General features: G+C 47.5%; 9 protein-coding genes across 9 annotated transcripts; 3 read left to right on the top strand and 6 right to left on the bottom strand.

Moving 5' to 3' along the window:
• Nucleotides 1-853: 853 nt before the first annotated feature.
• On the bottom strand, nt 854-2,657 carry BDV38DRAFT_242227 (putative RAS small monomeric GTPase). The gene is made up of 5 exons (XM_032054085.1): nt 2,223-2,657; nt 2,013-2,061; nt 1,900-1,916; nt 1,383-1,817; nt 854-1,328 (listed from the first exon to the last, which is right to left on the bottom strand). Exons 1-5 carry the CDS (start codon nt 2,275-2,277, stop codon nt 1,012-1,014), a joined length of 873 nt encoding a protein of 290 aa, XP_031915760.1. The 5' UTR covers nt 2,278-2,657; the 3' UTR covers nt 854-1,011.
• Nucleotides 2,658-3,918: 1,261 nt separating this feature from the next.
• On the top strand, nt 3,919-6,687 carry lreA (GATA transcription factor LreA; the record flags this gene model as incomplete). The annotated part of the gene is made up of 4 exons (XM_032059449.1): nt 3,919-4,639; nt 4,719-4,813; nt 4,890-5,328; nt 5,384-6,687. 4 exons carry the CDS (start codon nt 3,919-3,921, stop codon nt 6,685-6,687), a joined length of 2,559 nt encoding a protein of 852 aa, XP_031915759.1.
• A 205-nt stretch (nt 6,688-6,892) lies between these two features.
• Nucleotides 6,893-8,366, bottom strand: BDV38DRAFT_47677 (uncharacterized protein). The gene has a single exon (XM_032063418.1). The coding sequence runs from the start codon at nt 8,229-8,231 to the stop codon at nt 7,098-7,100; it is 1,134 nt and encodes a 377-aa protein (XP_031915758.1). The 5' UTR covers nt 8,232-8,366; the 3' UTR covers nt 6,893-7,097.
• A 273-nt stretch (nt 8,367-8,639) lies between these two features.
• On the top strand, nt 8,640-9,323 carry BDV38DRAFT_281046 (putative isochorismatase family hydrolase; the record flags this gene model as incomplete). The annotated part of the gene is made up of 1 exon (XM_032059448.1): nt 8,640-9,323. The coding sequence occupies one exon, from the start codon at nt 8,640-8,642 to the stop codon at nt 9,321-9,323; it is 684 nt and encodes a 227-aa protein (XP_031915757.1).
• Nucleotides 9,324-9,389: 66 nt separating this feature from the next.
• Nucleotides 9,390-11,033, bottom strand: BDV38DRAFT_47860 (uncharacterized protein). The gene is made up of 2 exons (XM_032063419.1): nt 10,527-11,033; nt 9,390-10,459 (listed from the first exon to the last, which is right to left on the bottom strand). Exons 1-2 carry the CDS (start codon nt 10,836-10,838, stop codon nt 9,500-9,502), a joined length of 1,272 nt encoding a protein of 423 aa, XP_031915756.1. The 5' UTR covers nt 10,839-11,033; the 3' UTR covers nt 9,390-9,499.
• Nucleotides 11,034-11,303: 270 nt separating this feature from the next.
• On the bottom strand, nt 11,304-14,736 carry BDV38DRAFT_242210 (ZZ type zinc finger domain protein). The gene is made up of 4 exons (XM_032054084.1): nt 14,361-14,736; nt 13,325-14,147; nt 12,989-13,200; nt 11,304-12,938 (listed from the first exon to the last, which is right to left on the bottom strand). Exons 1-4 carry the CDS (start codon nt 14,493-14,495, stop codon nt 11,679-11,681), a joined length of 2,430 nt encoding a protein of 809 aa, XP_031915755.1. The 5' UTR covers nt 14,496-14,736; the 3' UTR covers nt 11,304-11,678.
• Nucleotides 14,737-15,857: 1,121 nt separating this feature from the next.
• BDV38DRAFT_281043 (uncharacterized protein) lies at nt 15,858-17,991 on the bottom strand (the record flags this gene model as incomplete). Its single annotated transcript, XM_032059447.1, has 2 exons — nt 15,858-17,250; nt 17,336-17,991. The coding sequence occupies 2 exons, from the start codon at nt 17,989-17,991 to the stop codon at nt 15,858-15,860; spliced, it is 2,049 nt and encodes a 682-aa protein (XP_031915754.1).
• Nucleotides 17,992-18,610: 619 nt separating this feature from the next.
• Nucleotides 18,611-18,997, top strand: BDV38DRAFT_47616 (uncharacterized protein). The gene has a single exon (XM_032063417.1). It carries the CDS (start codon nt 18,730-18,732, stop codon nt 18,961-18,963), a length of 234 nt encoding a protein of 77 aa, XP_031915753.1. The 5' UTR covers nt 18,611-18,729; the 3' UTR covers nt 18,964-18,997.
• On the bottom strand, nt 18,611-20,373 carry BDV38DRAFT_242203 (putative RNA binding protein Rnp24). The gene has a single exon (XM_032054083.1). It carries the CDS (start codon nt 20,162-20,164, stop codon nt 19,031-19,033), a length of 1,134 nt encoding a protein of 377 aa, XP_031915752.1. The 5' UTR covers nt 20,165-20,373; the 3' UTR covers nt 18,611-19,030.
• Between the last annotated feature and the right edge of the window lie 37 nt (nt 20,374-20,410).

The following is a 20,410-nucleotide window of genomic DNA, read 5'->3' as shown; positions in this document are numbered from 1 at the left end:
AAAAAAAAAAAAAAAAAAGAAAAAGGGAAAAGGAAGCGGGGGGGAGGGGGAACGGAACCAGACCAAAATGGAATTAGCTATCTTCAAAGAGAATATAATGTCAGTATCACGTTATGTCAATCGCCGTTTTCAATCGCCGTGTTCTCGCCGATCGGCCTCGAAAAATCTTCTACTCTCAGATTTGACTTCATCCTTGCGCCATTGTTTTGATCCTATCATAGATAGACTTTTGGCCATACGATCAATGACCCAAGGACTTTTGGAATGAGACACCTGGTTCGTTGGTTCATGTTGCATTGAGCCCAAGTTCACCGGTGTACCTTGGCTCTAGACAACCAAACCCATTTGGTCTATATAGTGAATCTTAATGGGGCAATCTACATTAGGCCTGTAATGATGGCATCCGGTTGGCGTCATTCAGCGCTCTTAATTGGCGCGCCGCAATCAAATGACACCTATTGTCGCTCATCAGAATCTGTTCTGGCTAGAATCTCCAGAGACGCATGTTAACTGACGAGCATGTTAAGGTACTCGCCAGTGTGGATAGGTGACATTGTTCCTTGGTCCCTTGCATGCTAAACTGAAGCGTCTCGCATGACCCCAGCGTGACCATTTCCAAACGTTCGCTTCCCACTTCTGTTTTTACCTTTCGCCTCAATATCTTATCAACCCTTAGCTCCAATGAAGTTTCAGCTAGGTAAAGGAATAGGGAAGAATGAGGTATATAAAGAAAGAAAAGGGAGAAGAAAATAAATAAAAATTATATACAATTTGAAAGTTGTACAAAACTGTGCCAGAAGCAGAGAGCTAACAATATGGCAAGCTGACAAAGCCGAGGGGGTATATAAAGATAGAAGAACATGGGCAAAGAAAGTGCACACACGCACACACACGCACACACACACACACACACACACACACACACACACACAAAATATAATAGCAATAAATAAGCCAAAAGAACAGGAACAATACCAGAGATAGACACGTGCGTTAACACATCCTGTGAGCCTACCAGCAACTCAAACGCCTCCACAAGCGCGGTGTGAACGATTTTGACGATGCCTTGTGTCCCAATACGGAGCCCTTGTTCCCAATTTTCCGTTGCTGGCCTTGACTTGGCCGTTCCTTCCCTCTGAATATTCCACAGCAGAAAGATCGAAGATGTGAGCCTTCCTCGTTAGATGACTTCAAAGCAGCACCTTTATTTTGACCGGTACCGGCGGAACGTTTTGCAGGCGAAGACCCTGCAGTTTGTGGTAAACTGGTGACTTGTATGTCTTTCTGGTAATGCTGCTTACGGGCCTCCACCACACGACGCACTAAAACTATAAGAGTGTTAGACACTGGGAAAAAAGAATTGGGGAAGGAGTGGTGTATACGGGCAAAGGTTTCCTCGATGTTGACCATCTCTCTTGCACTTGTTTCCATGAAACCACAGCCATGTTTCCGCGCATATTCCAGACCTTCTTTGGCACCAACGACCCGTCCTTCTTTAAGGTCGCACTTGTTTCCTGCGATAATCTTGACAGGGGGAGGCATGCCCACTTCTAAGCCTTGTGCGCTGTCTCCCAGTTCCTTCAGCAAGCGCTGGTTGTCTTCTACCCGTTGTTCAGCCTCAATATCAATCATTTCCATGAAATAATCCAACGCGCTTAAACTAGAAGCATTCGTAATGTCGTAGACGAGAAGGAAAGCGTCTGATTTTAGGTTGGATGCCGCCCACAGTCCGCGATATTCTTCCTGACCAGCGGTATCGGTGATAGCTAAGAAGTAGGGAACACCATCCACCGTCCGTGTAACCGAGTATGAATCTTCTACAGTTTCCAACAAACGTCTTCGATGTTAGAAGGGCTATGTTGTCGAATCAAGGATGGGCGGATAAGGGTGATGGATTACCAATAGTAGGATCGTACCTAGACACGTTGCACGGAATCAGTCAGGTTGATCAAGGCACTCATTTGACGTACTAAACTGTTCGATATAGGAAGGCTGACCAAGCAGAAACTTACTCATGAATCCATTGGCTGCGCACTAATCGAAGGGTAATGGACGACTTTCCTATTTAGCGTACTGAATCAGTTTAGGCTTCATTGGCGCAAGACGACAAACAATTTCCAACCCCAATCCGAATTCCGGTTATATATGGCGGATCTCAATTTCCGGCGCGGAGGGTTTCAGAAGACAAGAAAAAGGAAGTGCCATATCATTACACAACATACCACATCCGCCATCTCCACATATCGTGATGGTGATTTTGTTCGGCGCGTCCGCCATCTCTCAGGTTACGACAGTGGGTCAATCTGCGCGGTAAGTGGTATTGACCTAGAGAAGACGTAGAACAATAAGCCCAACGGGTCGAAAGAGGTTGAGATATTGGAGAAGACGAATTAATTTGAAAAAGATGTGAGACACGGTTATTAAAAATTCCTCTGGTCTCAAAGCTGATGTTCTTCCTCGGTCAGGAGAGGGGTGTTGGGAGTTTTCTGTTTAAAAATTGAAAAAAAAAGTAAAAAAGAGAGAGAAAAAGGGGGAGCAAATGAACTGTGTCGATCAAACTGAATTAAACCAAGATAAGCAGTTTAACTTGATAGCGAAATCTAAACGAATGACAAACATCAATAATGATGAACTTGGGGATTATATGTAAGTGCACGATGTTTCAAGGGGCAAGCAAGAGTTAAGGTGGACTATAGTTTATTAATAAAGTTTGATATCAATGCAATGCCAGTATAGTACAGTATTTAGTTAGAATTAAGTTCAACGTTATAGAATAACATAAATCAAGATGTATGAGACAAGTACCTAGATAGTTTATATCTAACAGAAACATAGGGATGATTTGGATTGTGCCAATTCGGTTCCAAATAGAGCCAATAATGATGCTAAATTTAAGACTGTTGTTGAATTGTCCCCAATAGTAGTATTAACATGCACTGAGTGGATCGGCTTTGAATGAGTTCCCTCGTTGCTACTCCGATACAATCTGATTGATCTTGAGTTAACAGAACAAAACTTACTTCCACCAGGTTCTCCAGAAAGATATTTCTCGAACCAGGAAAAGAACACTCTCTATCACGTGAGCTATTGTGTACAACTTCCTGTGTATGTATCAATTATTGTATCAATTTTCCCGCTCTTCCTCTTCCATCTCTTCCTTTTGTTTTTCTTATATATATACACGTATATAAAAGAAACTGCTTTAACTCTCCTAATAAAATATCCTTCATTCTAACTTAATTTTCTTTTTCTTTCACCCACCCACACACTCACACACTCATGCACTCATTACTTCACCATTCTCTTTTCTCCATCTCCCAAGTGATCTATCACAAAACCCTGCTGGGGTAGTCTTTGATCTTTTGTTTTATTTTATTTTTATTTTTTCTATTTTTCTATTTTTTGACACATCACTTTTGCTGCTGGCTCAACAAGCCCCTCCTATTGGTAAGATCCCGCTTGCTACGGCCCGCACTTGCATGTCGACATCGACGCTCGTAGGAAAACCGTCCCTGTCAACAGTCGTCGTATATGATCAATTTCACTTCCTGTTGCCATTATTGGGCTTTTAGCTTCTGACATAGGTCCATTACCTGATGCCAAATCAATCCTTTAGGTCTCTCGTTGCTTTTGCCTCCACCCCCTGTTAGTGTAATGTATCATCATTAAATTGTCTCATATTAAGCGTCGTTCGAACTCATTCCATCTTTCAATCTTCTTCCACTCCCTCTTCTCTAAAGACTTTGGTACTGGTGCTTACTCATCTGATTTCTGACTGGGTTCTATATGGACGTTTGAGTGCGTGCAGTGGTCTTCATCTCTTAACGCATCGACCAGCCTGCGTCGATGCGCTGCGCTCATTGGTTAAATTGTCAAATCGAATCGATCGAGCACTGTCTTCAAGGGGGTTACCACAGCATGGAAGGATTCAGTGACGGCTACTATGATGCACAGTATACGGTACCTGCATCCGACCATCGATTTGATTATCCTCAATCATCTAGTGATCACTATGCCCAGGCGATGATGCCCTTCACAACGCCGGAGCAGATGCACGCAGCTAGTCATGCCTATCAATCACAGATACCAGATCTGGTTGCTAATAGTGCCTCGTTCGTCTTTCCGTCACACACGGCTGGGCTGTCCCTCAATCTACCGGTACATCCCATGCCCGCTGAGACCCTCGGAGACCGAACGTCTAATCCTATGCTCCTATACGATCCACTTTCTGCTCTTGGAGGTTCAACACCCACGCCTATAAATACAGGCGATCCGTTTGCTCTCAATGCTTTCCATTCTCCGTTCCCAGCCATGCCGCTAGAAAACTTCCAGGGACAGCAGGCTCTCCCTTTCCACAACACTTGCTTACCGTCGCAACCCATGAATCCGAATCCCTCGGTGGCTTATTCTACTATGCAAGCACACGGAACCATTTTGAATACATATCAGGCACCGCCCAGCCACGCGGAACCGACCACTCCTGCACAGCCAACGGGAACGCTTAATGAACAACCCTCTACTAATTTCCCCCAGCCCACAGGCCAGATATCACAACGTAGGCGAAATCGAGGGTTTCAGTCATCAGTTCCCGCGTCCTCTCATCGCTTCATTCAACCAAAGAGACCATCCCCAACAAAGGGTAGGTTTGCTCCTACGCAAATTGGTTCCTTATGTCCGCGTACGTTGAAATATGACTAATGCGGGATACCGTCTGAAAGCTCCTCTACCACCTCATCCTAAGTCGGCGGCTGATGAGACTTCACAATATGCCAGCATCTATTCAAGTAGCGGCTTCGATATAATGGGCGTCTTGGTAGGTTTGCGATCCTAAAGCCAAGCGCCATAGAACGTTAAAGCGTCTAACTTCTACCCATTGACCTTTGTTGTAGGCCGAAGTAGTGTCGAGACCGAATCCTAAAATCAATATCGGCGCAGTTGATTTATCGTGCGCGTTTGTGCTTTGCGATATAACTCAAAATGATCACCCAATCATCTATGTCTCCGAAGCATTTGAACGACTTACCGGCTATACGGAGCGGGAGATCGTAGGTCAAAACTGCCGGTTTCTTCAAGGGCCAGAAGGTGTTGTCCAGAAAGGCATGAAACGAACTTTTGTCGATGACCAAACTACCTCGCGCTTGCGGTCCACAATCGAGGACCGAACGGAGATTCAAGCCAGTCTCATCAACTACCGGAAGGGTGGACAGCCATTTATGAATCTGATAACAATGATTCCCATACGCTGGAGCTCTCAGGAATATCGCTTTTACGTGGGGTTCCAGGTTGACCTGGTTGAGACGCCCGATGCCGTCACGAGGAGAAATCCGAGTAGGGTCCAAGCCTGATGGTGTCCAGCATATCAAGCTGACAAAAAGCTATACAGATGGTACTTATACGATCAACTACCAAAGGAGCCGGCTGCCAAATTATGTCGTGCCGCCTCCTGACATATATCGGTCACACCCCGATTTAGCCACTTGGTTCACGACCGACCAGGTGTCGACCATACTGAAGAGTCTCAATAATTCGACGTTGACATATAGGAACTACTTGGATCGCGTACTAGTTGAGAACACAGATGACATAATACATGCTTTATCTCTCGAAGGCGAATTTCTCTATTTGTCCCCATCTTGCCGAAAAGTACTGGAGTACGAGCCGATTGAACTTGTGGGCAAGACGCTGTCGACGGTCTGCCATCCTAGTGATATTGGTCCAGTCATCCGCGATTTACGGGCCTGCACCACCACTGACCCGGTCAGTGTAGTGTTTAGGATACGGAAGAAATACAGCGGATATATTTGGCTTGAGAGTCATGGTTCATGGCGTATGGGAGAACAAGGGCGGCAGTTCATGGTCCTTGTCGGACGGCCTCGCCTCGTATACTGTCTCGACCATATTGCGAGCATAGGACACGGTGGTTTGGCCGAAACTGACGTGTGGGCCAAGTTGTCAAAGTCTGGGATTGTTCTGTTCATGACCTCTAAGGCGCGCCCAGTGCTGGGTCGTATGCCTGATGAGCTGACTGGCAAGAGTTTGCAAGAACTGATGGATTCGCGGGTGGAGGCACAGAAGGCTCTGGCAGTGGCTCGTACGGGCCAACGGGCCACTTTTAGCCATAAAATCCGTCATAAAAAGGGCCATATGCTGCCGGCGCAGACCACCCTATACCCAGGAGATACCAAGGAAGGCATTAGACCCTCGTTCCTTGTGGCCCAGATTAGTTTCCCAAAAACCCCGCAGGGAGGCAATGATGAGTCAAATTCAGCACCCCCGCCCAACAGAAACTTGGGTGACTCCAATATTCATGGGCAATTACTTTCAGGTGTTTCTGGTATAGCGGGACACGGTAAACAAGCGAACCCCCAAGTTCAAGAGCTCCCATTTTTCACAGAGCTGGTGCCAACAAGAGGTTCAAGCTGGCAGGTTGAGCTTCGAGAACTGGAAAAGCAGAACCGAACGCTGTCCGATGAGCTGCAGAAATTGCTTACCCGCAGAAAGAAGCGGAAGCGCAAGCAGAGCACCGCATCAGTAGAGAAAACTTGTGCCATGTGCCAGACCAAGAAAACACCCGAATGGCGCCGAGGGCCTAGTGGGGAGCGCGACCTTTGCAACAGTTGCGGATTACGCTGGGCTAAGCAAGTCCGTAACGCAGCGCAGGTGGCGGGAAGGCCCAACGCTTATTAAATTCACCGCTACTATTATTACTTTATTTTTTTTTTTTAATTAATATTGGAATATTAGCGCAGATACCATTTTTTTTTTCCCTCCTTTGCATAAGGGTATACGATTTCCGTGGTGGTATACAAGCGTTATGCAGAGGAAATTGCGGCGTATAGCAGATAATCTGGGCGGACATGAACATGAATCAATGGCATGTTTTACGGTGAAATCCTCTTTTTTCACCAGCACTTAGGCTTGCTATGGTAATCGGTCAATGCATATTGCTTGACTAGACTATAGTTTGCTAAGTCATCATCGTTGAGGGTAAATGAAACAGTTTGCGTCTAGATATCTGTAACTAAATGGTATGAAATAGACCCGCTAGTTTACAAAGAGAGACTCAATCTACAGTATAGTACATATAATAAATCAACCTACCTCCTCTCTAGCCATTTCTCCAGCCAGCGTCTCTCATCCCTCTCCGCGTCCCAGCCCTCTTTACCCTCCGTCACACCAACACCACCGCGCTCCTCCACTGCAATCCTGACCTCTGCACCCTCCATCGCTCGAACACCCCCACAGCGCCTAATCAACTGATCATCCAAAGACAAGTACTCTGCATACCGTCCCAGCCTCGCCCGATACAGCGACAGTAACGTGGAAGGTCTAGTATGTGTCTTCACTAGATTCAGCACCGCACACGCGCGTAGGATTTCCTCGGCACTGGCACTCTCGATCCATTTCAGATTTGTATACATCTTGACCAGAATATCCAGCTCCAGATCCGACCCCGCGGCAGGCGGCGTAACTGACCCACTGGTGGCCGCCTGCTGTGCGACCAAAGCGGCGCGTTTCCGGACCACCCGCTGCGCGCGGTCCTTCTCAAGTTGCCGAGGGACACGACAGGTGAACGGCGTGACGGCGTTCCCGAAGGCTAGAACAGCCAAGGGTGTCATCTCCCCGCACACGATGAGAATGAGAGTGAAAGGGATCATGCGCCGGACATCGTAGGCAGCGCGCCGGACCAATTGAAAGCTTGAGCGGCTGAGTTTACCAGACTCGATTGCTTTGCGGAATGAAGTGCTCTTCTTGCTCTGAAAACTGGACAGTGGCGGAGCGGGCGGAGGAGAGGTAGGGAGGTAGGCGGGAAGGCCGAGCGAGCGACGGATAGGCAATGAGGCGCGATAGTTATGGTAAACGTTTTTGAGGCCGGTTTTGTAGAAAGAAAGGTACGCACGGCCCATTGCGATATAGCGTTTTAGCTTATCAGCCGTTGCGGCCGAGCGTGAAACCGGGTCTGGAAGGTTGAGATCGGCCGGGCGTGTGCTGGGCGGCGGATTGACATCGTTGGCTAGAGATGTGGTTGCAGTTGAAGATGTAGAAGGGACTTTAGACGTGGCTGGCTGGGCGGAGGATGAGGGACGAGCATGACTTTTGGAAGATGAAGCGTGGCTACGGGAAATATGGTAGATATCGCGTCGCCGGAGTTGATACCGTGGAAGAGCTGAAAGGGGGGTAGAGAACGACCGAGCGACGAGAGCCTTATGGGTACCGAGAGAGGACGACATTCTCCCAAAGCATCAGGGGAAAGGAATTGATTGCTCCTCGGAGGTGGTTGTTGTGACACCGAGAAGGACAAAAACAACCTGCTAACCAGAACGTGTTTGGTGCCTCGGGCATAGGGGAAAAAAAAAAAAAAAGAAAAAAAAAGAAGAAACCACTCAGGCGCCGAGGCAGGCAGCCATGTTACTACGTTGTCATCGACTTCCATGTCATCAACGCAACATGCTTGAAAAGGAACTCGTTCGCTTTAGAAATTCGATGCAATCGTGACATTAGTCAACTGCAATGACTCACCCTCCATGAGCTATTATATATAATAATTGGGATTGATTTATATCATCTCACCATTCCAACAACCACGGACAGTACAACTTATATGTATGTACATACATACATACATACAAACAAACAAAATGTCTCTTGACTTGAATCTCCCCACGGCACTGGTGCTCATTGACAACCAAGCAGCTTTCACTCACCCAACTTACTGGGGGACCTCCCGCTCTAATACGTCCTACGAGGCCAACATCCTATCTCTCATCCAGGCCTTCCGAGCCGCTATCAAGAACAAAACAGGAGGGGGGAACGCTAAGGAAATCATTCACGTCTTCCATTCGTCGACTACACCAAATTCCCCTCTCCACCGCAATGACCCCGGAAACGGTATCCAGCCACTCGATGTCGCCCAGCCGGCGTCAGACGGATCTGAAGTGATTATATGGAAGTGTGTCAATTCCAGCTTCATAGGGACCGACCTGGAAGCACATCTTCGTGCCCGAGGGATTCGACAGGTTCTTTTTGCCGGTCTTACAACGGACCATTGTGTATCGACCACGGTACGCATGGCAGCGAACTTAGGGGTTGTGGACCGGTATCCCGACGGGCTCCTGACACTTGACCCCGAAGCTGGCATACATAACCAGGCCCGCGTGGATCGTGGGCGCATCATCCTCATTGCTGATGCTACGGCAACTTGGGCAAAAGGGGGCTTCGATGCTGAGACTGTCCATGCCGTCTCAGTGGCAAGCCTAGAAGGCGAGTTCGCTGACGTCATGAAGACAGAGGATGTTGTGAAAGCTTTGAAGCAAATAAATTGAATCAACTTCGAACAATGATGTTACACCTCTTTGTGGTATCTTCCTGGCTAGCCATTTATCCCTAAGTCATGTTTCATTAATCTGCTTTCGTGTCACCACGGGTCTGGAACCCACATGGTTTAGTTTAGTGGACATTCCCCATAGCCCGTCACCGCAAGGTAGTCTCTCTTGAAGCATTACAGCGATACTTCAACAGCAATAACACTTTCTGAGATAAACCCCGTTACAAACAGCCATGCTTTCTTCTTCTCTTGGGGCTTCGGCTCAATGGGAACTAACAATGCTGTACTACTCGACCTAATATTCGCTCCGTCATCTTCAAATATCAAACGTGTCTCCCATTCTACAACACCCCCTTCCTCCTTTGCAGCTTTGGGACGTGTATGCCACACCATAGCACCGTCCTTACCATTTGGATTGGCATGAGTCTTAGCTAGGTCGATAGATCGCAGTAGCCCTGCGAGCACGTAGCCACTGGCATCATCAGAGGAAGTCCGGTATGGATCCGCATAATAGCTCGGGTTGTCGATAGAACTATCGAAATGAACCTCGTCCACGATAGAGATATTGCGGGTTTCGGGATTCATCCGGCCACGGTACATAATACCGCCGATAGCATTAGAGATGAGTAGTTCACTCTTCGATTGGCCATGCCCAAGACCGTTATTATTTTGTAATCCAGTCAATGCCACTTTAGCATCAACGCCGGTTTCTGCCTGCTCTGATTCAAGACTGTCCAGTTGAATATGCACGATGTTAGACCACTTGGCTACAGGAAAGAGATCCTCAATGTGACGCTTGAAGCCTTCACGGTAGAAGTGGTCATTAGTGACATAAAAAGAGAGAGGACTCTCAGCAATGATGTCATTCGGGGTAACGATCAACGAATGCCTGATGGAGCGCACATGCCGGACCGTATTAGTTCCTAGAACATGATGAAAGAGCTCAATCTGCGAGCGCGCCTTCGGAATTGCCTGGGAATGCGGGCCAGCATGGTAGTACACCATATTCGGCAAATGGTTCACAACAAAGATATAGACGGCATCGGGACTGTCGGGGTCTTCCAGGACTTCTATCCCATGTGTGACTAAGGGACCAGCGAAATTTTCAAAGGCTAGACGTGTCGACTTCATTGTCTATATAGGGTACATCCGATTCAGTTCAGTTCCACAGCTTGAGAGCGAAAGATACGGACAAGCTCACCCTGGGATCAATGACGTGGATGGACCCGGTCGAATCTACCGGCCCTTCGAAATTCCCTAAGGGAGGAAACCACTTGAATCGGGGCAGTACCGAGTCTTCACAGGCGGTGAAAATCTTATGGGAAGGAGTGTAGTAATGTAGATCTTCACATTGCATCGTGTCCTCGATTCTGTGGAAGGCCTGTTGCTCTGCCAATCTTACCTCGTCTGTGGCTTTCCGGAGCACTCCCAGCACAGTCAGCTGCCGGTGTACAGGGCCGTATAGCGTCGCCACCAAAATGGTGAGGATAGCAAGATTGAGCAAACTCCCCATGGCGGTGTTACACTTTGTTCTGTCGTTTTCGGATATCCGTGAGGGGCACTGCTGGGGATTTATCTCGACAGCACCAGATATGATATGCCAGTGAGGGAGGAACAGAAAGACGGTGACAGCGGTAGCATTCACCAACACAACTAAATCAGAGAGAGAGATATATATATATATATAATATGGCTTGTGGCTGGAAGGAGCGGAGGATATTACTCGGCAGGTGCGATTCTTCGATGAACACGTTCATTCAGTGTTGGAGAGATGGCAGGCATTTATATGGGTCACCGGCCCCTCCAAGGGATCAACAACAATGTACGTACCTGCTGTTCATAGACTCCATACTCTAGAGTACACCCAAAGACCGGAGTGGAGCGTAACTGAGACGATCGACAAATCAACAAGACGTTGCTAGTACTTGGGACCGAAAAGGACCTCGGAATGTGGAACAGTTGAGTAAACATAGTGGAGAAAAAAAAAAAAAAAAGATAAGATCGTCACGATGGTCTACGGAGTACACTCGACAATACGGGCACGGTTGTCTACCGAGAAAACATAGTCCATTTTTTCTGTTCGTCATTCCAACCTCGATGTTAGGCAGTTTTAAAACAGCTTAGATGAGGAGATCCAGTATTATTATCCCTTGAAATGGCCGCACGCGGACTCAAATTAGACAATGAATAACAGTTAACAAATTCCAAACTGGCTTCCAGATTTGCTTTTCGCCAAACACACTGCAAATTGTTTTCGTCCTTACCTGACCAACTCCTCCTTTCCATATGACAAAATCCGTCGCGATCAGTGCATGACCTTCCTGGTAGCACCCAATAACAAGGCCCAAAAGAATCACTCACGCGATTTGGCATCCATATATTCCTGGTCACTGGCATCCAGAATGTCATACTCCTCATCAGTTAAGAACCCGTGCTCCGTTTCATGATCACCCAAAGACAAACTTTCCACATCTTCCAGAACATCTTGCTCGGACGGGTTGGACACGGAGGGTGCCACTGCTGCTACAATGCCCCCTTCATGGGTACTTGCGTCAGGAGACTCCTTCTCCAATTTAGGGAAAATCATTTGACTTTCTGTGCTTTCCGAGCCATGATCTCCCTCCGGCTCTAAGCTAGACGTGCTCTTAATAGAAGGTGCATCTTCCCGTACTTGGATTTCACACCACAGTCTATGGCCGAAAGGCATGCCATTTGGGAGCTTCAGTCGCCAGTACGAGATGGCAGTGCCTACTCGACTGGGAGCTTTAAGTGTTACAGTGAAGTCGGCGCTCTGGCCGGACTCCAGGGGCTCTGACAACTTGTTGCTTTCCATAGCAGCAGAGATAGACTCTAGGCTCAAGGGGTGGTTGGTATCGACATTGAACATTGAGTCACCACCAACAAAGCGTACGTCACTTCCAGCAGGCCACGCAAGTGGGCCGGGGTTATAGAGAGTCCAGTTCTGACGGAACACCTTGTTTGGCGATATAATGGTGTTGTCAGGTACCGTATCACGCACAAATAGAGCGTCGTATCCGGAAGCTGCATTAGTGGACTTCTCAGCTTTGATTGGCTGCTCTCTTGAAAGTGTACGTTCCTGCTTCACGAACTCGCTGTCTTGTGATAAACCCGACTCTTCTTTAACGGGCACATCGGGGATAGAGGCCTCGGGTTCCACCGAATTGACGGCTTGGGTCGATAGGGATCTTTGAGCACGATCACCGAGGGCGACTGTAGATCCCCCGAATCTATCCTCCTGGAGTGTACTGACAGTAACATTGCGAACAGGAGTCTTGAGCATGACCATTGGGTGAGTTCGGTTATGCGTATTTGTCGGAAGCGCCTCGCAACTGGCGCAGAAGTCGAGATCATAGCACACGGAGCACTTGTAACGGATCCCAGTAATATATCCAGGGACTGCCTTGTTCTTGCAAAGAGGGCCATCGCAGAAGATACCATAGTGGACCTCATGAGCCTGAGACGGCTCAGATATGGCCTCATAAAGTGGAGCAAATCGATGACCAGGATGAGTCTCCGGTGCATTTGAAAAACACTCAGAGCAATAATCCCAATCAGGGCAGGTGAGGCACTTGTGGCGCACACCGACGACATTCTAAAGATGTGTTAGCTCACAGCAACGAATTTACAAGTCGCATGGTCTACCTTCTCGCAGCCGTCACAGATGGCGGCATGTTGATAACGACGCCCAGGTTTGCAGCGTGACAAAACCAAATTCTTTAAACAGAAGGGCCCGTCATGAAGAAGAGAAAAGTTGTGAGCTGGGTGATGACCATGGGAATCCTTCAGAAGGCACGTGATACAAAGATCATAGTCCTTGCACTGAAGGCAAGTGACCATTTTAGTTTCGTTAAATTCTGCTTCTAGTTAGTATATAGATGTTTTGCTTTAGGAGCCCCTAGCTAGGAGGAGGGGGGTATAAGGAAGAAAAGAAAATATTAAAAAAAAAGAAAGAAACTTGGGGAGGGGGAGAGAACGTACCCTTGAGGCAAGCATTGCAAATACGGGCTTCCGAGTGAACAGCATCTTCAACAGGAACTGGTGAAGTTTTTGGGGTGTCTTCAGAAACGGATTCTGGGACAAGCTCTGATTTCTTTTCGACCTCTTCGGGGCCTTCCTCGGGAACGTTTGTCTGGAGCTTTCGAGGAGCAACTGTCTCTGTGGTGCTGTTGGTGACAATGCCATCTTTAACAATGCGTCTAATTAACCAGTGGTCCTCATTTGGACAGGTAACTCCCGAGTCTACACAATGGAGACATAGGTCATAATCACCATCATCGCAGATACTGCAGTGGTAGTGTTCATTGGGAATAGATAAACCGCAATGATTGCAGTCAATGCAAAAAACACCCATGGGAGATTTATGTGAGACCACAGGGGTGCTGAGATTATCCTGGCCCAAATTGAAGTCTTGGTATTGCGGCTCGGGAGCTACGCCACCCGTATTAGACCATTGCATGGTCTTGGGCTCAGTTAGGGTGGGCTTCGCAGCATCACGTGGCGATTCGGAAACAGCTTCAGCTGAGCCTTCAGGGAGCGGAGAGCTTAATACTGTTTGAAGGTAGCTGTATCTCACCTGATCCTGGTGCTCAGTGGAATTTTCTGCGGGCAGTGGTGATTGAGAGGTAGTATTGTCAACCTCTGTAACCTTAATTCGCAGTTTTAATTTGGCCTTTGCAGCACGGTAGAGTTGTTTGTAGACAGAATTGTTTTCGCTGTCCAGGTGGATATAACAACCAGCGCTATCAGACAAGCGTTCAAGAATGACGTTGACATCTCTCGGGATGCCAAGAAGCTGGCGGAGCTACATACGAAGACATCAGTAATGAGGCTGGAAGATTTAGCAACTCAAGTGTGGGAAACATCTTCCAATTCTTTCATTCTTTCTTTCAGACCTGGGAGGTTAGACCCCCTATGACAGAAGCTTTGAAAAGCGGAAATTCTCAAAAGGTAAAGAAGGTCTACACCATACAGGGGAACACTGTAAGCTCCGGTCGGAGCTACGGTGGGGACACACCTTTTGGGGGAGAACACGAGCTTCAAGCTCTTTCAAAGGGATTTTGAAGCGACGAGTATTGTCATTGTAAAGCACCTTCACCGTAATTAAGGTATTCGGGTTTATGGAAGTAGCCTGGGACGCAGAGGTCGACATGATGCTTTTAAGATTCCCTAGACGATGAAATCACTTGAGATGCCAAACATGCCCCTAGAGATAAGGGAGCGGGCACGCTAGTGATGAGAAAGGATAGATCAGTGATAAGAATCGAGCTACCTGGATGGTGTTGGTTGAATGGGAGAGTGATGACTGGAACGGAGGTGGAAGAAAGTGATGATGATGAAATGAAATAGATTTGTTGGAATGGTGAAGCAAAGTAAGGTAGGTAAAGTAAGAGAAGAAGAAGAGAGGAATCGATGGGTTAAAGGGCGACGACGCCTTGACGGGGGTAGGTGGTCATCTGCTTTGCTGCATTCGGCTGGGGGAGGGGGCGGTGAAGCCTACTTCGTACCAGTAGGCTTCCGGGGCATCCCCGTTGGTGGTTGGCTGGTGGCTGCTGAGAAGTTAATGGCACTTCCATTAGTGCTATGAGTATGTAGTATGTAATATACCAACTACGTCACCAGACATACGGTATGTACATGTATATCTTCCTTACACGGACCTTCGTGATCTTCGGTCGGCCTATTGCCAATAGATTGGGCCTTTTAACTGGACCCCATTCAAACTACGTGGTTATTCTTCTTATTCTACTCCAAGTACTTCTGCTACTGACCTCTAGCCTCCTCGTCAACTCCTTGCTTCCTTTTGCATCATGCTTACATTAGTACAATTATCAGTAGCACTGGCCTATATTGGATAGAGATACTCATTAATCGATAGGCGAAGTTGCGTCAAACGGCAGAAAGCCTTAATAGCACACACCACTCCAAAATCCATCCCTGTACGGGTGTACGACTGATGCAGAACAAGCGACTAATTACTAGCTAGAAAACTAAGAACCGTTGTCGTATTATCCTTCAGATGAAAATGATGGTATACATATAAAACGTGAGACATCTTCCGACATAGATCCGTTGACAACAGACAATGGTGAAAAACAAACGCTAAAAATATGCATAGAATCCTAATCTAACCACGATTAAGACAGAATGGATGGGAGGAGCATGACCGACAGACCGTATCCGAAAAGACGAAAAGGAAAGAATACCCCAGCAGAAAATTCATCGTTCAAGGCTGCTAAGGAAATAAACGGTTATAATGGATTTTAACGGTAAAAATTTAGCATCGCCACGGAGCAGGGATAGCGAAAGGAAAAAGGAGGGAAAAGAACGAAAATATAGGGGAAACGAAAATTCCAAACGGAACTCAACACAGAATGATACGAACGAAGAGGATAATGATATTTTGGGCTGAATTGAGAAGAAAATGGATAGAAGAATAAAAAAAAAAAAGAAAGGAAGATAAAAAAGAAGAAAAAAAAAACGTTCCGTACAGTGTATATGAGCATCGTATGCTTTACTGCGCAGGGTAATACACGCCCGCTTGAGGGTACGGATAATAATAGAATGGAACCGGAGGCGCGCCCATATCCATAACTGCACCAATCCCAGGTGCAGCAGGCATTGCGTATGAGGAATTAGGAGGCATTTGCGTGGTATCGTAGAAATATACTGTTCCACCAGCTTCATGTGCAACAGTGCCTGACAGTGACGGTTGTTCTGTCGAGCCATGGGAAACGGGAACCATATATGGGGCTTGTTGTCCAGGAGGTAAAGGCGGCACGGATGGCCCAGGTCCGACAGCCGAGTTATATGGAGGGAACTCCGTCCCCGAGCCAGGATAGTAGATAGCGCCTGGAGGATAGGAGGCAGGCCAGAACGCCTGTTGGTATGCAGGGATGTGAGATGGGGCATGAAAGGTACGATCCTGTATGTGGGAAGTTGGTGTTAAGGATCTGTGAGCGGAAGGAGGAGGGTGGCCAGAGGTATCAGGACCATAGCCGGAACCATTTGCAGACACTGGGACCTGGTGATGGAATGGTTGTTCCTGCTGTGGTTGGGGAGGATTGAACGGGAATCTCGCCGGCATTTCAATATCGGCGAGGGAAACCGCCTTCTGAGGACGAGGCTGATGCATGGGTATCGGAGCCGGACGGCTCTCACGAAAGACGGGATTTGGTGGCTGAGGATGAGGATGAGGTTGCGGTACAGTGGTCGGGGGGGCTGCTGGTCCAGCAGCTGTCTGCGGGATCGCTCCAACGCTTCCAGGTGGCCTACCAGGTGGAGGAAGGCGGACTACTGGTTTGCCATTCTCTGTTGTCACCATTGTGTGCCTCGAGAGAACTGAGCCTGCCGGCGAGTGGTATCCCTCTTGAGATGGTGCCTTTCCAAATGATGATCTTCGACTCACGGTGATACTTGATGAGTAAGTAGAGTTTGCATAAAGGCTAGGACGCCGCCCTCCGTAGAATCCACCACGACCACGTCCTCGGAAATTCTGTTGGTTGGGTCGCAAAGCCCGTGGAATAAATATGAAAGACCTCTCTGTTGCAGGTAAGATGTACCTTGGAGGCTGGCCTGGGAGTGAGATTCGAACGGGCTTGTCTCGGCGTAGAGGGGGCCGATGCTGAGGTAAACGTGTGTGCTGCTTCTTCGAAACAGAAGGATAAGGAACTGGATGCTCCATGCCCGGCAGGGATACTACGACAGGCACATTTCCAATTAATGTAGTGCTTGAAAAAGACCTGTTGGGGGGTGATGATCTAGGGGCTGTGGGGACAGGTTTTGGAGGTATGATAGATGTTAGTGCCGATGTGGTAGAGGGCTTCGAGGCAGATGGCTCATCCCCAGCGACTGTATCGTGAAGATCATGTGTCCATAATCCCTCGCTGGCATCTGGTTTGACAGTCCTGGAAACAGTCAGAAATACGCTACCATTTAAGCGCTGATGTGTTGCCATCAAGGTGAATAAGTGTGCGGTTGAAGGGACCATACCTGCGAACATTACCATCAACGATGAGGCCATACGGCCTTGATTTTGATTTATTAAACTGCTTGTGGCCGTTTGTCACCGTTTCCGTGGAACGTTTGTCATGTAGAAAGAAGCTACCCCGGGTAGGCACAAACACTGGGCTTTCATCCTTTTCCCTAATGTGTCTTTCTTGTTCACGACGCTTCCTGTCCGAAAAGGTGTCTCGCTTTGGTTCCGTAGGAGGGGCAGACGGTGTTCTTTCGGTCTGATGGCTAGATTCCCCCTTCAAGTCGTTAAAGTGTACCTCCATCACCTCACTCGATTCGTCCATTATTCTCAGTCCATTCATCATCGCCTCCGTATCTGACACAGCAGTTGTCAGGGGGTGCTTCCTAGGTGAGGCAGAATGGCGTGGTGCCAACGTTTGGTTTATTTCGGGCACACGACCATTTATTTGACGACGGCCGTTGGCAGCCACATGCGGGGACGTAGATACCCTATCGTCATCGCTGTCATCACTGCCTTCGCCATCGGCATCATCGTCGTCAGGGTTGCTGATACCAGACCCATCACTCAAGGAATCATCCTCCAATTCTCCATCTATAGAGCCTTCATCCTCTCCTTCCTCATCTCTCCTCTTTCGCCGGCTAGCACCGATATTGTGACGACGGAGAGCCATCCAAGCGGGGAAGAATAGAAAAAGGAAATCTTAGTGCTACCAGATGGTCGTATCCGATGGTTGTTTGCGTTAGAAAATGCTGGAAACAGGTCGAGGAACGGTCGCAGCTACCTGAGATAGATTGCGGCGAGACCGGCGGCGTTGCAAGGAAAGGTGGGCCAGACTGTGCACTACAGCAACGAAAGGGAAGCAAGTTCGATGTTTCTTCACAGGGAAGAACGGCAAAGTCGTGATGGTCAGTATTAAAGAGAAGAATATGCACCTCGGAAGCGAGGGCAAGAGGTGTGGGAAAAGGGAGGATAGTCTAAAAAGGCGCAACAGCTTTGGTGGTTTTTGAGCATGAGCCTTGAGCCATGACATCTCCGGTCCATCGATGTCAAACCTTCTAAATCCGGTTAGCGCCCCCCAAACCACATCAGCGATTCTAGAACTAAGAGGGATCTACGAGACATTGCAAGGAAGTAGAGAAATCCATTGTATGCTATTTTAAAAGTACTCCGCGCTACTAATGGATAATTATATCTTCAGACATCACTGGCAGTTACCTAAGGCGTTGAACCAACAATGAAAGGAAAAAATAAAAGAGAGAGAAGAAAAAAGAAGTTCTACGAGGGTTTGTCAAAATGCCCGCATAGCTAACTAGTTATTTGGTTAACTATGTTCACGTCTTAGTAAGCTGCTGCTCGTTCGCAGAAATGGAAAGAAGGTCAATCTATATAGTTATTATCGACACTCATCATGCCATATTTTAGATACGTATTGCTGCTCTTTTGGGTATCAATGATCTGGAAATCTATTCGCCAGCTGGATCAACAATGCCCGCATACTAGTAGGAGCAAACTGTTAATCATTACCATGCAGATTTTTCAGTCTTCCCGAACGGCAGTAGATCCATCGGAATGGGCTGAAGTCATGAACAACTCTTTTGCCTGTAGTTCGGTTTTGTCCCCTCGAGGAGCTTCTGGGCACTAACAACATCTTCATTCGTTACTAGCCACGAACTACTCTCTTGTCTCTTTCGAAGAGAACCCTGGCTATATTAATCGAACGTAGTCTTCTTTCCTTGAGACTCAACAATGGCACCACTGAGCTTTTGCACAGTTTCCGTATCATATCTTGAGTAGTCCATCTTTCCCTGCATAGTCTTTGCGGATCGTGATCGTTGAGGCTGTCTTCCGGTTGCATCCTGACCGTCAAAAGGGTCTGACCCACTAACATCTATAGTTTGTGTTTTCTTGCCTTCGCCGTCCTTGCCAAAGCGCTTTTTGTATCTCGTTGTTGCATCTTCTGCAAACTCCATCCGCATACGCCGACCCAAAACCTGGTTTACCCATACCCTTCTTTGTTTCAGCTTCTTTGGCTGTTTGTAGTTTTCGGAGTCAGACCCGTGTACTTCTTCATCTTCATCGTCTTCATTAACCATAACAAAGCCTCTCACCGCTGCCTCCGCGGCTGTGATGTCTTCGAATGTCACCCAGGCATAACCCTTGCATTTCCCGGAGTCTTGAAATGTTGCTACTTGTACATGTGCAACCGACCCACATTTTCCAAAATGTTCCTCGATGATCTCTTTCGTGGCGTCAAAGCCAAGGTTGCCGACGAATATACGCTTAGAAGGAGGGTTACCCGAGGCCGCCCCAGCAGCGCCAGTCTTCTGATTTTCCTGCTGGGACTTTTGTGGTCTACCAACAAAGCTTTTGGCATCTTTTATAAGCACACGGCGCCCAGATAGGAGTTGTTCACTCAGGCCCAATGCCTCAGTCGTGGCCTTCTGGTTGGAGAAATCAACATATGCAAATCCTTTATTTTGTGCTTTCCCATGCTTTTCTGATGACTTGGGTAAATGTATTCGAGTGATCGTAGTATCCGTAAAAGAACAATTGCTTGTAAAGAATTTGCGCAGGTCATCTTTACTAATGGAAAACGCTAGGTTTCCAACCCAGACTCCATAGTCTGAGCGTTTCTTGGAATTTTCTTCGTGGTCTGTAGCGACTTCCGTCTTCTGCTCGCTAGTAGTAGTAGTAGTAGTCTCCGGTGGAGCATCAACAGCTTTCTTCTTTGCTTTACGCAGAGCTTTTTTTGATGGAGGTTCAGGAGCAGAGACGTCGATCTCGATCTCGGATACCTCTGGTAACTTTCGCTTTTTATGGTTTGCCTCACCAACCGCTGACATTTTGCTTGCCAAATCCACGCGACAAAAGAAATAGAAAAGAAAAGAAGATAAAAGAGGACGTTGGTCACTAGTAATTGGACAAGCACTGGGTCAGGTTGTGGCACAATTTATCTGTATGCGAATAAGTAAAAGTTCATTGTAGGAAACTAACTTTCTATTTTTTTTTTTCTTTTTTCCTATTCTCTTTTGGGCGGGCAGAAACATTCCGCCCGGATCACCCTTCAAACATCATTTGGTCCCGTATGG

Source organism: Aspergillus pseudotamarii (genome assembly GCF_009193445.1).
Source record: "Aspergillus pseudotamarii strain CBS 117625 unplaced genomic scaffold BDV38scaffold_15, whole genome shotgun sequence".
NCBI lineage: Eukaryota > Fungi > Ascomycota > Eurotiomycetes > Eurotiales > Aspergillaceae > Aspergillus > Aspergillus pseudotamarii.
Note: the sequence above shows the minus strand (reverse complement) of the source record. Positions and strands in the feature narration are given on the sequence as shown.